A 15686-nucleotide genomic window follows, 5' to 3' on the forward strand; every position below is an offset into this window, starting at 1 on the left:
ATTTGATTTGAGTTAGAAACGGATTAAAGGGAGAAAGAGGGAAAAAAAACACATTTTCACGTATTCAAAATAGTATTTTGCAGCGCCTGTACAAACAAATATTATCTGAAAAAAAGTGATGACCACAGCTTGTTATCTCCCGTTTCCATCGCTTTCTGTGTAATTTGGAATACACGCATTCAAGAAGTCACGTTTGAAGCTCGCACATTTCGTCTCACGACAGGTGTTACTATTCGCGCTTTTAACAAATTAAAGTGAACGGACAAAGAGAGACGTTTTTCCGAGACTAAAAGAGCCGTAAGGACGGGAGGGTAAGAGTACGCAAGCAGAAAGAGATGTACGGACGGAGGAGGAGATGCGAGAAGAGGTGGAGGCGAGCGGATTGGCGCTAGGCGAAAAGAAGAGAGAGAAGCAACGCATAAAGAGAAGCGTCGAGACGTCAAGCATTTCTCGCTTGCACGGCTTCGTAGAACCACCTTGCTATTATACTGATTACATTTTCAAATGCGCCTACTCGGGATGCTTTCTCCCAACTCTTCCTCTTTCTTCGCCTCCCGTCTCGTCTCTCGTCTTTCACTGCTCCAGCAACATCTACGATCCGACATGTTCTATCTATTTTTTTGCGTCTCTACGGATTTTATGACACTTTCGTCGCTCTTTCTCCCACGGTGCCATATTTCAAGAAGCTCCCTCCCCTCCGGCCCCCTTTATCTTTCTTAGACGCGGCGTAAGAGCGACTTTTACGGAGAGATGCGGGATAGACGATTCGCGGAGACTCACGACGAAATTCCACGACGAGTTTCCGTCCACTTCCATTTCAGCTTTGTGTGCGTATTGGCACGGAGAGTATCTGAATTTCTAAAAAGGCACGACGATCGCACGCTGCCGCCCGCCGTGGCACTCGCTCACAATGCGCCGGTAAATCACCCCGGACCCCGGCCAGCGCAAGACAAAAGGCGGAATTCAACGGGGGAAAAAAGTCGGTCACTGCAACGACATACTATGGATGCAAAGGCCTTGGGTTCACTAGACTGATCGATTTTGAATGAATATTTACGACGTGCCGTGCACCCACACCTCTTTTTGACGCGCCGATTAGTTCTAAGGAAGAGGTGCGAATAACAATAAGTTCGCGTTGCAAGCAGCGCGATAAACTCGCCATTTGCATGCGCGGACTTTGTCCTCTCGCGCATATGGAGCTTATGGAAATTATGGAAATCATTTGACTGATAATATCACCGCGGTAAATAACCAACGACTAAGAAGAAAGTAACGCGTGTAAAGCCTAATACAATAGAGAGTTCGCGCGGAGTTATCGTGCTCTACGTATACGCCATGCTTCGAGAGATATTCGCGAGCACGCATCCGGTCCGCGTGATAACGTGGCATCAATCATAGCGATAACGAACGCGCGGGAGGAATCGGCCTGTCTACGAAATATTCCGCGCAATGACCGGACGAGAATAAAATTGATGAGCACTGCAAACAAAGAATGTGTAATATATACCGACGTGCGCTGATTATATTTGCATGCCAATGGTGGTATCGACGGCATTAGGTCATCGACCGATGACGAGTTAAGTATTTTTAATAGGCGGCCCAACCAAAGCTCTCTACTCTCGGCATACACTGAACCGACTTCGTCAAGTGCAATTGATTGCCACTGTACCGAGAAGTTAATCGTAGTCATTCGTTGTCGACTGGATGGAGAAATAGGTTTGAATCATCTTAAGATTAATAGATCCGATTAGCTAGCTCGCGTAATATTGAGTGTATTTGCGAAAAAATCTTACGAATACATGCAAAGGTTATTTGCTTCAAAGATCTAATTAAAGCAATTATTAAACATAACGTGATTCATCGATTCTCGAAGTATTTGTTGCAAAATAATGTCTAAACGATTAAACATTTAGTTAAAGAATTATATTATTTATGTGCATATAATTAAATTTACAGTGCCGCAAATTATACCCAATTTGAATTATTTTTAATCATCCCCCTATATATTTAATATTTAACTGAAACAATAAAATTAAATAATTCAACAAAAAGTGCAAAATTTTACTCAATCTTAATTTATTATTTAATAAATGCACGCTGCTCACTTTAAAACTAATAATTCAAAAAAATGAAAATTAGATTTAAAATTATTCTTTTAACTAAATATTTTGTGTTAAAATGACAAATTTTGATACGCATGAAAATTAAAAATAACAAAATAACACTGAACTCAAGGAATTGATTTAAATTTGATTCTTTAATATTTAATAGTGTAAGAGTGCATTATCATTATATACTATTTTAACGTTACAATAATACTAAGAACAGAAAGCATTATAGATATCTCGAAATAAAGGTCTTTGTCTGGAAGGCTTTACTAAGGATCTTTCTAACGAGATGCGGAACGGGGGACAGGATCAACGATGCAATTCTAAACACCCGCTGACTATGTGTATGTATAAGTGTGTGTATGTGCACATGTGATGTGAGTGTGTATGTGTGCAACGTCGTCCACAATTTCCTCAGTGCACTGTCCATTACGACTTTCGAGGGACAATGAGACTTTATGGACGATTCCTCCCTCCCCGAACTTATCCCCTTGTAGTACCCTACGTGACACCAGCCCTAATGGTGTGCCTGGAGGTCGACACACCCTACACCATCAACGTACGCCGCGACGCGACTTTGCCTTTCTACTTTATGCAACGTGCACGTTGAGACATGTGTCATTATTTTCGCGCAACTATCTTCCTAGTTACCAACGGCACGTGCGACGTGCCGCTACTCGAACGTGCCGGCAGGATAATACATGTTGCATTTGTTTTCGTTAAAACGCTGACAAAACGCTGCTTTCCAACATGGCGACCCTTTAATCTTCATTCGCGCCGTCTCGTTTGGGATAACCTCGTTTTCTCGCGACGACGGCCCTCTGCCTTTTATTGCCACGTGTTGCTTTATCGCGAATGCCAAAGCTCTCGGTATTATTGTCTCTATAATATTATTTCTGTTGCGAATTCAAAGATGCACTTGTGTGCGGAGCTTAATAAAACATACAATTACATTCAAGTAAAAATATGAATTATATAGCTCTCGCCTCGAAACGCGACACACGGTAATTTGTCTTAGTGCATATATATTAATAATTAATTAACTAATTAATATTTTAATGGGCTACCGTGGGATTGTTGTATCTACACAAATACGCCTAGAAAACAAATGTGGTAATATTCATTACCGTATGAATGGTAGATTTTTCTCTATTATTTCGACACGTAATAAATATTCATTCGTCTTTATTGTGCCCACGTATTCGATACTGTGTCCGCGATAATATTACCATCGTTAATTATAATTTGATTCAATTTCCTCGTTTATAACAATATCCTCGTTAATCCGCATCATATTTTCACTTTTAATCCCGTATCGAGTACTGTCAACGTTCACGCGTTGCTGATTCTATATTATCGATCGTCGTATAATAATCACGTATAATTGGTAAATTACTTGTTAAGCGACCAGAAAATTATGCCGATCCAATATGAAAATCGAGATCATAAATACTATAACTTGTTACATATTATACGCTTCGGGATTTTCCGGCTTTGGCCGCACGTAAGGGATTAAGTGGCGTTGAAAATTACCATCCATCCCCCCCCCTCCCTCCCCCTCCCTTCTACTCCGCGATCAGATTTGCAACTTAAACGAGTTAAATGACAAACTAAAATGTTAATATATACCATCAAGAATAAACATCAATGGCAATCAAATTTCATGTATCACACCACTTTGACACGTAAATACGTGGCGTTCTTTCACCGATTCATAATTATTGCTGGCCCATCATTATGTATCCAATTTACTGCAAAAGTTAGCAGCATCGTGTTATGTTTAATGATATTACATACTGCCTTCGGTGCAACTTACACAAATTATATTCATAAGGTGAGTCGTTTAAGTGGTATGGCATATAGTATAGTAATCGTACAGTAATTTGATGAAAATAATTATTAATCAAATTTGTCGTCTGTACCTTAGACAAAAATATTGAGAATATATTTGTGATACATTAGTATTCCTGCATCGATGAAAAATATCTTTTGCCGCGGGGTGACTGATATTTTCGAGATACATCTGTTTCGATCTCGTATAAAATATTACTGTATCGTCAGCTCTTTTTATGGATATAAACGTCAAAGTACATAAAATAATTCGTCCAAAAAAGCTCGCTCCAGTTATTTTAGTTAATCAATGATTAAAATTATTAAAAACACATTTTATATTCTATTCAAAAGACTGATTATTCGTTTCATAAAACAGTAATTGTGATTTTTGAAGATAAATGGTATTTCCATCCCGCTATAAAAGTTTTTTTTATCAACTTCAGGAATCCAGCACAACTTCAAAAATCGCAGAATAATTTATAAAAACGTTTGCGTGAGTTTTTATTATAATAATGCGTGTGGCTAACGTACGTAAAAAGTGCCCTAACGGGCTATCGCTGAAAACCTCGAATTGAAGAGAGGAGAGAAAAACGACGCCTTCGTCATCTCTAAGAGACGCTGCAATCAATCTCAATTCCAGGGCGAGATTTCGAGAATTATCGTGTACATCGCGTGTGGAGCTCACGCAAACGACGGAATAATCTCGGGTGAGTAATTCGTAGGAACTTATCTGCTCGACATTTACGAGCAAAGCGGAGATTTTTTTTGGAGCGAGCGGCCAGCTCACCTTAAAATCAACGGCGCTACGTAGAATCAATATTTTTTTCTTTTTCAAGATGTTCTTCGAATTATTAGTTTGTTTTTAAATTATGTTAAATATTATATTCGCATTTTGAAATAATTGAGATCTTAACCGTTCCTCTGACTAAACGAAACAAATTTAAAATTAAACGTACTTCTTGATTCATGCCGTAAAATTAATATAACGTTGCGTAAATAACATTAGATATTAATTATATAATGTTGCAAAATTATCTAAAGTAAACTTGAAAACTAAAAATTGCAATCTGTCAGCGCTAGAACTGGGATGTAATTCCAACATATCAATAGTGGATGGAGAACGATAGGCTTTATTCGTTCTTTCGTTATACGTTATCCTGCACAAAAAGTGAAAATAAAACGATTTTTTTCGCACAGCGTAAGCGCGCGCATGATTCGCATTCATCGCAATTTTTCAAAACAAAAACATTGTCTGCACGTGAAACGAAGAGGGTTAACAGAAATTAATTTCTCCTCCTTATCGAATCGAAGCACCGCCCAGACAAATTTATCTCCCTGCGCGAGTCTCACATTCCGGTATGCAAGTGCATCGAGATTTGATCCCCACCTACGTGCCTATCTCGATGACCGAAACGACATGGGGTCTACCTCTGTGACAGTGGATCGCATTCGGATCCTGACGTGCAGTTCGAAGCACCTTTTGCTCGCTCGGTGCAGCGGCTGTTCACAAACGCTGGGCGTGGTGGGGAGACATGCAACGCGCTCCGAAAGGCACGCGACCGATCGCGGGGGCAGGTATAAGGACTTGGGGAAGAGGAGAAAGAGGCGGGGAAAGGGCGCAGGAAAGAATGGAACAGAATAGAGAACCCGGTAGCACGCGTGGCGATTATTAGGAGCTCTTTTCGTATCCCCCCAAACACCCACCTGGCTGGTACATCTACGGTCCTCTATGCCTATCGGTCGTACGGTTGCCTCTACCATTGCACACGAGCACTGCACGACACTCTTAAATCACCATCATCTTCGCCACTGATCCCCCCCCGCTGGAAAGCAATCTCTCCTCCCAAGCCAGTCAGCTCGATGGACCAATCGGCGAGCGGCGCGATACAGCGATCGGTCGGTCGGTTGGATGGTCCAAGGAAACACCGCAGTACCGGTACCGCATTCGCGAATCCAGGTAGAGAGAGAGCTTGCTCCGAGATGGAGGACACTGCACTATTGTCCGTTAGCACTGCTGCTGCTGGTCCGGCGTCGATACCGGTTCACGTTCCTTCCAGAAGCTCTCGGTGACGACTCGGAACTCAGGGTGGAACGACCTAACACGCGGCTCGAGCAGAGTTCGGGAAGTAGAGGTGATAGAGTCTCTCGACCGAGTCCACCCGACTGCACCCACCTCGGGACGCAAGGGCGCAGACCGTGTTATACGCGACACGGACAAACCTACGGGTGACACTGAGGGCGCGCGAGATCGACGTTCGCGGTTCCGGGGCTGGCAGTGCACTGACTCCGGCCTCCTCGTTCGACCCGACAATCCGCGGCTCTGACTCCCACGCGGCGCATGCGTAGCTCAGCATGGCTACGTTGCGCCGTCGTCGTCGTCATCGTCGTCGTCGTCGTCGTCGTCGTCGCCGCCGCCGTCACCGTCGTCGATGTCGTCGTCGTCGTAGTCGTAGTCGTCGTCGTCGTCTTCCTCGTGCCCGTCACCCCTTCTAGCTCACTCCCCGTCTCTTCCCATTGTGATTCCCTCCGTGCGCGATCGTGCGTGTGGTATTGCGCGCATGTATACGTGTGTGTCGGTACACACGCGAACGCGCCGTCGTGCTTCATCCCCCAAATCGGCACCCCCGAGAGAGGAAGAGGAGGAGGAGGAGAAGAGAGAGAGGGGGGGGGAAGAGAGATAGAGAGAGAAAGAGAAACAGGCTTCTGCCCCGGCAGCAGCATCCCCGTCCCCTCCCGCCCCGCGGAAGGGGTGAGCCGACGCGTCGACGGTTCTCGCGCTCTCTTCGTGTAAGAATAAGACCAGAAACGCTGCAGGTGGTTCACACGGTGGGCGATTGCCGGCATGCGCCCTTCTTTAGCGTACGCGATTATCGGGTGTCGAATGAGTTCACGTGATCGAGCACTTAGTCATGGACTGTTCCCCGTAGCATACGAACGCATGACTTCTACAGGTCATGAATGAGATTAGGGTTAACTGCGGCGATTATGCAACGCATCGATGTAAATTTCCCCTCGGCGCTGCCTTGACCGCTCTACAACTTTGTACTTCTATACAAGCTGTATTAGTTAGAGTACAGTGGCCTGCATCTAATCAGATTGTTTTTTTATTAGCTTGTACCTTTAACTAAATAAATACTTTCGAACAATAAAGAGGATTTTATTTCACGAAATTAATAAAATAAGAGCTCCATTTGTATTGCTTTGCATTATTTGCTTGCAGATTCACGATATCTGATTCAAATTTTAATAAATTTATTAATGTATAACGTAAATACGAGAGAAGCGCATATTAGTATTGAATCAGAAATGCGTTTCATATTTTTTGAAATAAAGATATTTGATACAATTTTCGATTTTAAATGGCTGGCTATACATTAACGATGTCGTGAAAGATTTAAATGACAGTTAAAGATATTTTGTCATACATAGAATAGTCTCGCAACATTTCCAGAAGCATCTGCCCTACTAAAATGGACATTTATAAATTGCATAGAGTGGATCTTATAGCTCTTATATGAATGCGCGCGTATGCGACGAAAAGCAATAGTTCGTGAATGACAACTGAGAATTTTCGCAACGATCGATACGGACATAGCACATATTAGCATGAATAAGATATACGCTTTTAGATGCATCGTTCTCGTTTCTTCTTTCTTTGTCTTAGAAGTTGCTACGGCTACTACGAGGCCGGCACGGCTGAATCCGCGAGTCTCGAAACGAATTTGGCATCGGCTCAAAAATATCTGGGTGGTCGTTTGGACCCCACGAAAGAAGGATTTCTTTGGTAGCGTTCCAACGCCTCGGACAAGCGCAACGAGCACTTTCGACATGTGCGAAATGAGAATTACGCGGTACCTACCGGTTTATTAAGACGCTCGGAAAAAAAATCTCACGTGAAATCTATCGATGTTGCGGACGTGACGTGCCATGATCTCGTTAACGATAGAAGAAAAAGATGGTAACGTAGCTTCGCGTTGTCGGAGATAAATTAGTAGATGGTTCAGAGATACGCACGCTTGCACGGCAGATTGGTTCTAGAACTACGAAGTGAACGTGTATAGCATCCACTAAATTAAAGCACACCGTTAATCTCGATGTCTGTTTTCATCTTATTTAAAACTTTTGCGTAATAAACTTTAAAATGGTAAATGAAGCTTTATGTTGCTTGTACAGCGTAATCCAATAAGTGCTGAAATTTTGGTGAAAACAATAGGAAGCTCAGAAGTTGTAATACCAACGAAGAAAATCGTGCGCAACTTCCAGAGCCATTTCAGCCGCTAATATCTCACGAGTTCTTGGTCCGCTTGGATAAAAAACAAATGATTAATCAGCTCATTCCATTTCGTTTCAAAATATTTCTATTATCTGTCTTACATTGTTACGATAAGGAAGACTCGTGATTAGTTCTGAAGACGAGCAAGATAGAATATTTGATAGAAGATATACGACTTTTCTACGGAAAATAAATTTTCTCCTATGTTCGCAATTTGCTGATTGATACACGTTAACCTACAAAATAAATTGACGAATGTCTTCTCTCGCTTTTTTGTCTGCAATCACGCTAATTTGATTAGAGAGATAATAATAATAATACCATTCAATTCCTTCGTGAAAGTTTAAAAAGCGATCTAAGCGAATAAATTAACGCACGTTCCAAGAATTATGAGTCATTTTATCGCGGCTATTAGAACTAAAGATAAAATAGCATTTTTATCTTTCTTACATTCTAATCTATTTTTCTTTTCGTAAGAAAAAATCCATAAAGAAAAAATTTACTTAGCTAAAAGAGATTAGTGTTTTTAATCGGAATAAGAGGGTTTTACAAATGTTACGTTCTCTCTGGTACTTTGTTTAAAATTGTACTTGTCTCTAATCTGAGAAAATTCTCAACTCGATATAACCCTGAAAAGCGGCGGAATGCACCGCTCGGAAAGTATACTTAAGTTCCAATTAAGTGCAAAGCCAGCGAGGACTAAGCAAGCGTGAAGAAACTCGAGTTGCTCCGCATCTCGGGGATACCTTTGGTTCCTCGCACCTCCGGTATCGACCCCAAAGCGAGACCAAAGTGATGGTGGAGCGTCGCCTACTGTAATCCTTAATTGGTCCGCGTGATTCATTCGGTCCATTCATCGTAACTAAACTGCTCTTCGAAGGAGGGCCGTCTTCGCCTCCGGCGACAGAGCGCCTTGGATATCTCTCCTCTATTCCTCGTTCTTTCGTCCTATGTCCTTTCCTGTCTCTCCTGCCACCTCTATTTCTCTCTTTCGCCTGTTCAATCTTAGTTACACGAGATACCACCACGACGTTCTACGGTAGCCTGTCTGGCTGGCTGCCGTTATAACGTTAAATCAGATAAACAAACGCGGTCTTAACTCCGCCTGACATAATCAGTCGTTCAGGTTTAGGCAAGAGAAAGAGAGAAAAAGAGAAAGAGAGACAGAGAGAGAGAGAAACGGTAAAGTAAACAGAGAAAGTCGAATACAGAATAGTGACGAGAAGTACGATGAAAGAGATGAAAGTAATAGAAGTAGATAGAATAAAAACTACAACTTCCGGTTTCCAAAGTAGTAAATAGTTTTACAAAGATATTTGTTATTCTTTTTTAATTTGTAGAAACTTAATCGGAAAGTTTTAATATTTTGTTACTCAACTAATTTTTTATATTCCTGATATACGCGGTTTCTAGTATGAGATCATTAAAAATTATTAACTCTAAAAAGATCGCTATTCGTAATACTTGGAAAGTGATCACACGAGCATGTTGTAAAGGCGCGAGCAGAGATGGTGAAGCGCGATTGGTCTCGTTGTCGGTTACATGAATCTACGAGGGAAGCCCGGGTTAGGGTCATCCGAGGATGACGTCCCGTAGAGAGGCACGATGATTGTCTGGATCAGAAGAAGCATGAGGAAAAGGGTGCGCCCTGCGGGTCCTGTTCGGGCGGATATTATTACGAGACTCTGCCGCGTGTTCCCTGTTCCGCCACGTACGTGCGACGACATTCGCACGATGACGACGACGAGGACGAAGATTACCCACTTTTCTACGGTCGCACGTCCCCTCGAACCTCGTTATTTCAAGAATGCGAGTTACTTTAGGGTCGAATGGAGAGATCGCTGTCTCGTTACCGATTATTCGACGGGTCGCGTGGAATCCTACGCTTCCCATTTCTGTGAAAAAGAATCACATACGGAGAAAGGCAGAGTGTGCAAAGAGTAAACGAAAAAGTGTGTTTGGAATTCGCGATGCGAACGTAACGTAACATTAAATAATTATCTGCTAGCGAAAATTAATTTATGATTTGCATCAAGCATTGTGCTCGCTGGATTTATCGTGTGTGTGTGTGTGTGTGTGTGTTGATGATATTAAATTTCTGGTAGCAATTATCATAATTACTATCGCTGTACTTTAATCTTACACAGATATATTATTACAGAAAATAATTTACTTTATTAATATTTAGTTCAGTTTAGGTTTTATTGCGCGAACGAAAATGTATGCATTAAAATCATTTAGATATTTCATATTTAATTGAATAGTTAATATTTAATATCAATTTAAATATTTTACGTGCGATTACTTTTATCAAGCCGATTTAGACACACGGGCAATATAATAGATTTAGTCAATGCGGTTTCAAAATATGCATACGTGAAATAATCGAATTTCAGTTTGAATTTCAACGGGCCATTCGTCCGCTACCAAATTCAAATTGTCAAACAGTATCCAAATTTAACTTGACCATTTACAAGGTTACGATCATACTGTGCGATTCAATGCGGCAGCTTATCGTTCCCCGATAGAATCTTGCGCGAATAAAATTTAGCTTTTACCGCATCAAAATACAGTTTTGACCTCTTTTGAAAATACGGAGAAAATTCTTTCCTTACTCTCGTCTATCTTGCATTCTCCATTCTCCCTCGGTCATCGTAATCATTTCATCGTCGTTTCAACTTTTCGTTTCCCTTGCGAGAAGCAGAGACTCAACGCGCGTAGTTTCCCCACGTAACACCGCGAAAATCGAAAGGCAGAAGAAAGAGAAGAATATCCGGACGCGCGCCTAACCGGAAATACTCGACGACGAAGATCTAAGATTCGCGAAGGAGTTTCGCGGAAGGATGAATAATAACGTTTGAAATTCGAGACGCGGAATAAAACGATGTCGCGGACGAAAGGCACGTCGTCAAAAAAAAAGGGCGGGGGGACGTTTCTAGAGGATGGTGCCGGTAGTGGAAAAGGGAAAGGAGGGAGATTGAAGAAAAGAGAGATAGGACAGATAGATTCCCACAGGAAGGGAGGCAAGTATCCTCGCGTGTATAGTCGACAGCAAAGCGAAAGGATGCAAGTGGGAACGCAGACAGAAAGGCTGGCAGGAAGGAAGGAAGGAACGGAAGGAGCCTCCTAGGCTTCGTTCAATAAAATAGAATATCTAATAAGGAACAAAAATGCAGTCAAGAAAAGAATGGAGGGCGCGGGCAAAGAAGGCGGATAGTTCGTTCGGTTGAGCTCGAGAAGAGACGTGAGTTTGAGGCCTCCGCTTTCCGTACCCCTTTTGCTCCTCTCCTCGAGATATCAGGAAAGATCGGAAAGGAGAGCTGATCCATGAAGGAGTCAGAGATGGTCCAATGTATAAAACGACGACCTTTGAATGAGGAGAATGGAAGAAGGCGGGATACGCAAAGTCACAGAGCGTATGGAAATAAAGGCGTGATATCGTCGAGCGCACGGAAAGCGGACAAAGAACGATTTTTGTTGGAAATTTACTTGAAATGTAACTCTTTACACATGAATTTTTATCGTCTTTTTATCATCTTTTATATCGCTGCTCTTTTAATTGTAACAATAAACAATTAAAGATATTTTCGATCGATAGTCATAACATGTAGAGAGTCCACTTAATCATAATCTTATTTCGATCAACGCATTGCATCTTCCATTGAAAAATCACGATTATGCATGTTATACCTATAACAATATAATCTCTCTTCGATCAACGTGCTAAGGCGAGACTGGAGTCTCTCGATGCTTCGTTTCAATTTACATATGCATCAGCGAGTGTCATTATCCTATCATTCTTAAGAATTGGGCTTAGATTTAAACGGCGTGATTTAACAAATATGTAAATACGAAACCTATCATAGCAGCATCTCATATTCGACATTTCCGCCTTTTATATTCATCGTTTTTGTCTGATTTAAAATTACAATAGATAGTTCCTTCGTATATATTTTATACTTTAAAAAGAATCTTAATATCAAAATTCTCTAAAGATTAAAAATGTGAAATAAGTAATTTTATAAAATTATTATTTTATAATAGCTATTATCTTTTTTTTTAATTTTCGGACAATAAATTTCATTATTTAATCCACGCATAGAAAATATGTAAAAGCATTTTCATTCGTTTCAAACGCAGCGCATCAAATTACTTGGCACAAAAACCCCGCGCTTGTAATACATTCTGTGTTCAGGAAATTAACGCAGTTGTCTGGCAGTGATTTTTATTTTACTCGCACAACGTATCTGTCTATTCGGGCATTACGTTTCATGGAAATCTAAATTGCGCGTAAAACAGATACTTGCAATAAAAAATAACAACAAAGTAATCACGGAGGATCAAGCGCGGATAGTAACAAACGCTCCACCGAAAGCGATCGATGAGCATCGAGGTGAACTCGCGAGGAAGGTGTCGAAGATTTAAGTTGTCTCGGATGATCCCGAACGAAACGTAGGAGGAAATTTCGAATAGGGTGCGACATCCCTCGCTCACAATCAGTTGTAAGGTTGGCGTTATCGCGGGAGAAAGACGGGCCAGAGGGTTGGGAACGGCACGGAATAAAACCTCTTCAGAGAGACGCGTGTATAAGATGGATAGCTCCGGCTTCGGAGAGAGTGCATCGGTGTGGGCGCCCGACGGCTCTCGTTCTTCGTCGTGTTTCGTACGTGTTCGCGTTGCCGGATTCGGAGAATGTTATCGATGACGCGAAGCGAGATTCGTCGGGCGCTCGTGGAAACAGCGCGGGTTCACGAAAATTAAGGACCGAAAAAAAATAGGAAAAGTCTTTTTACAAGTTTCAAATTCGATTTATACACTGAAATCGACACTCAATATCTTTAATTTTGAAAAAACTTTAATTTGTGTCAATTAGCGTTACTTGCGAATAAAAGTTGCTGGCAACATTTTTATTCATTTATTTCGCGATTTCCCAATTGATTTGCTATATCTGTTTACATATTACGATAGTCCTTATTTATATAAGAATTTTTTTTTTTAATTTAAATAGGATATTGTAGTTCTCTTCCATTACATAAAGAGATAATTCATATAAATAAAGCTTCAGATTGATCGGATAGCATTAATCTGTACCCCATCAAGTTCAATTAAAAGAATTAATTTTTAAAGTTTTTTTAACTAATCAGTTTCTATATAAAATTATGTAATGATTATAAATATCGTCAAAGTTGTGTCAAATTCAGAACCTGTTTATTTATTTTATAATTGCAAAATCTAATATCGTCTATTAATTTAAGATTTTATAATTACATATATAAATCCTCAAAATTATTAACTAAATAATAAAATATCAAACTCCAAACTATTATAAATTACTATTTTAAAAAACGAGTTGTGGTACAATTATTTTAAATTTTGTATCCCAAAGAAGCACATATTACTATTTACTAATTGGTCTTAAATTTTCAAGAGAATAATTATTTTTATAAAGGAATTAATTAGAGGGTTCTGTATAAAAAAAATGTCAAGTTAAAACACAAGGACTATCCTAATATACAATAGTAAGAGAAAGGTTGTTAGATTAAAGCTAAATCTTTCAATTTGATTAATTTCTTCAATTCAAGTATTTACGTATTTAATTTAAATGCATAAAATACTTGAACTTTAAACATTTATATATTTAACTTAAATATATAAATACTTTTGAATTGAAGAAATTTAATCAAGTTGAAAACTCTAGTCAAGTCAACAACATTTTTTTTCTCAGAGTACGTAATGCTATTGCAATGAAAAAAAAGTTCGAAAAAAATACAAAAACGCTGTCATGAAATACAGTAACATCGCACGTGGCTTTTGTATCTTAACGAGCCCGTTTGACGTATCTCCTTTCCTTCGATCTTATCCCTGCGAAGAAGGATCGCGCTCGTGGTTATCGCGTGATTAGATCGTCAGAATCGGATTCTCAATCGAGAAGAATTTATTTCCCGTGGATCTCGCCCGCTGATAGTGCCCTTTGAAACGAGAAAGGGCACGATTACTTCGGCACGAGTTTTATGTGAAAGGATTTATGCTGATATTCTGCGGAGATTAATTATATTCTGCTTTCGTGCTTATCATACGACGCCAAATACATTTGAATATACTGCTTATTTACAAGATATTCTTTTTCATTTAAATAAACACGCGAACCTTTAATATTAAAGAAAAATCGAAAAATAACAATATATTTTCCAGTAATATATACGTATTATGATGTTTAAAAATAGAATATGAAAGAACTAGTTGAATTAATATCTATATTAATTTAATCATAATATATTCTTGTGAAATATATCATTATTTTTCGACATTTTTTTAATATTAAAAGTCCGCATGTTTATTCAAATGAAAAAGAATCTCTTATAAATAAGCAGCATATTCAAGCTCTCTAAATTCTTTAGAAGAGTGAAACTTTGGAACTGAATTTTCACTCCTAAAATCCTACTCCAAAGAATTTAGACAGTACTACACTTTAAATATTAAAGAATCAAATTTAAATTGATTTTTTGACTTAAATAACATTTCGTTATTTTTAACTTCTGTGTGTCAAAATTTATTATTTTAACACAAAATATATGGCTTGCAGAACTTTATTTAATCAACCTATTTTTACGATTTTTACGGTTGTTTCAAAGTAAGTCCATATTAATATATGCACCTAAATAAGATAATAAATTAGAGTCAAATTTAACATTTTAATAGATACATTTTTTAACAACATTGTTTTAGTTAAATTGCTAACATATTGTATAGAAGCAATAGCGATCTATAGAAATGATTGAAAATAACTCAAATTGGGTGTAATTTGACACTGCGAATTTAACAGTGTGAGCAAAATAAAAAAATATTTTTTTCATTACATTTTCAAATACCATAAATACCATATTTAGAAATGGAAATTTCAATTTGTCGCTTCCGAGTATGTTTACAAGATGGCTAGTGTCATCGTTTTGGCCAAACTCAGTCACGATTTCGCGTAGACCGTCTGCGGAGTTACGGTTGACAAGTCTGGATAAGAAAAAGAGAAAAAAGAGAAACCTAGGTTATTTTATTTGCCGGTCACGATCTTTTCCATGTACTGCTGCGGTCAGTAAATGCGTTGTCGTATGAAGCGGTGACAGTCTAAATCCGAGAAATTAGAGTTCTTCGGAAGAACGGTTGTAGTTACTGAGTTTTCCGAACTTCGGTAAAGGAAGGATGAACCGTTATTATTAATTGCACGCGATGAGTTTTCTCGTTTTGAGTTAGGAACGGACATAATATTGAACCTCAAAAGTTTCTTATTTGTTTATTAATTCGATCGCGAGCGTGTCTCCCGAATTTAGAGGAATAAATGGCGTCGTCAGTTTTACCAATCGCGTCTTACACAAATATGATTTACAATACATTCATAAGGTTTATATTACATCGAGATTGTTAAATATTATATTTTCTTAAATTAAATAAATCTAAATCACTAAACTTGATTTTAACAA

General features: G+C 39.4%; 1 protein-coding gene across 10 annotated transcripts in view; it reads right to left on the reverse strand.

Moving 5' to 3' along the window:
• Nucleotides 1–15686, reverse strand: part of LOC105198996 (teneurin-m) — a 535513-nt gene that overhangs the window by 204080 nt on the left and 315747 nt on the right. Inside the window, exon 1 of one of the 10 annotated variants that reach the window (XM_039445985.1) lies at nt 5646–6238. The exons of the other annotated variants lie outside the window; for them this stretch is intronic. Within the exon in view, the coding sequence (XP_039301919.1) occupies nt 5646–5658 (13 nt within the window). The 5' untranslated portion in view covers nt 5659–6238. Of the gene's footprint in view, nt 1–5645; nt 6239–15686 lie in introns of those variants that run through there. 10 annotated transcript variants of the gene reach the window in all.

This window comes from Solenopsis invicta, chromosome 2 (assembly GCF_016802725.1).
Source record: "Solenopsis invicta isolate M01_SB chromosome 2, UNIL_Sinv_3.0, whole genome shotgun sequence".
Classification (NCBI taxonomy): Eukaryota; Metazoa; Arthropoda; class Insecta; order Hymenoptera; family Formicidae; genus Solenopsis; species Solenopsis invicta.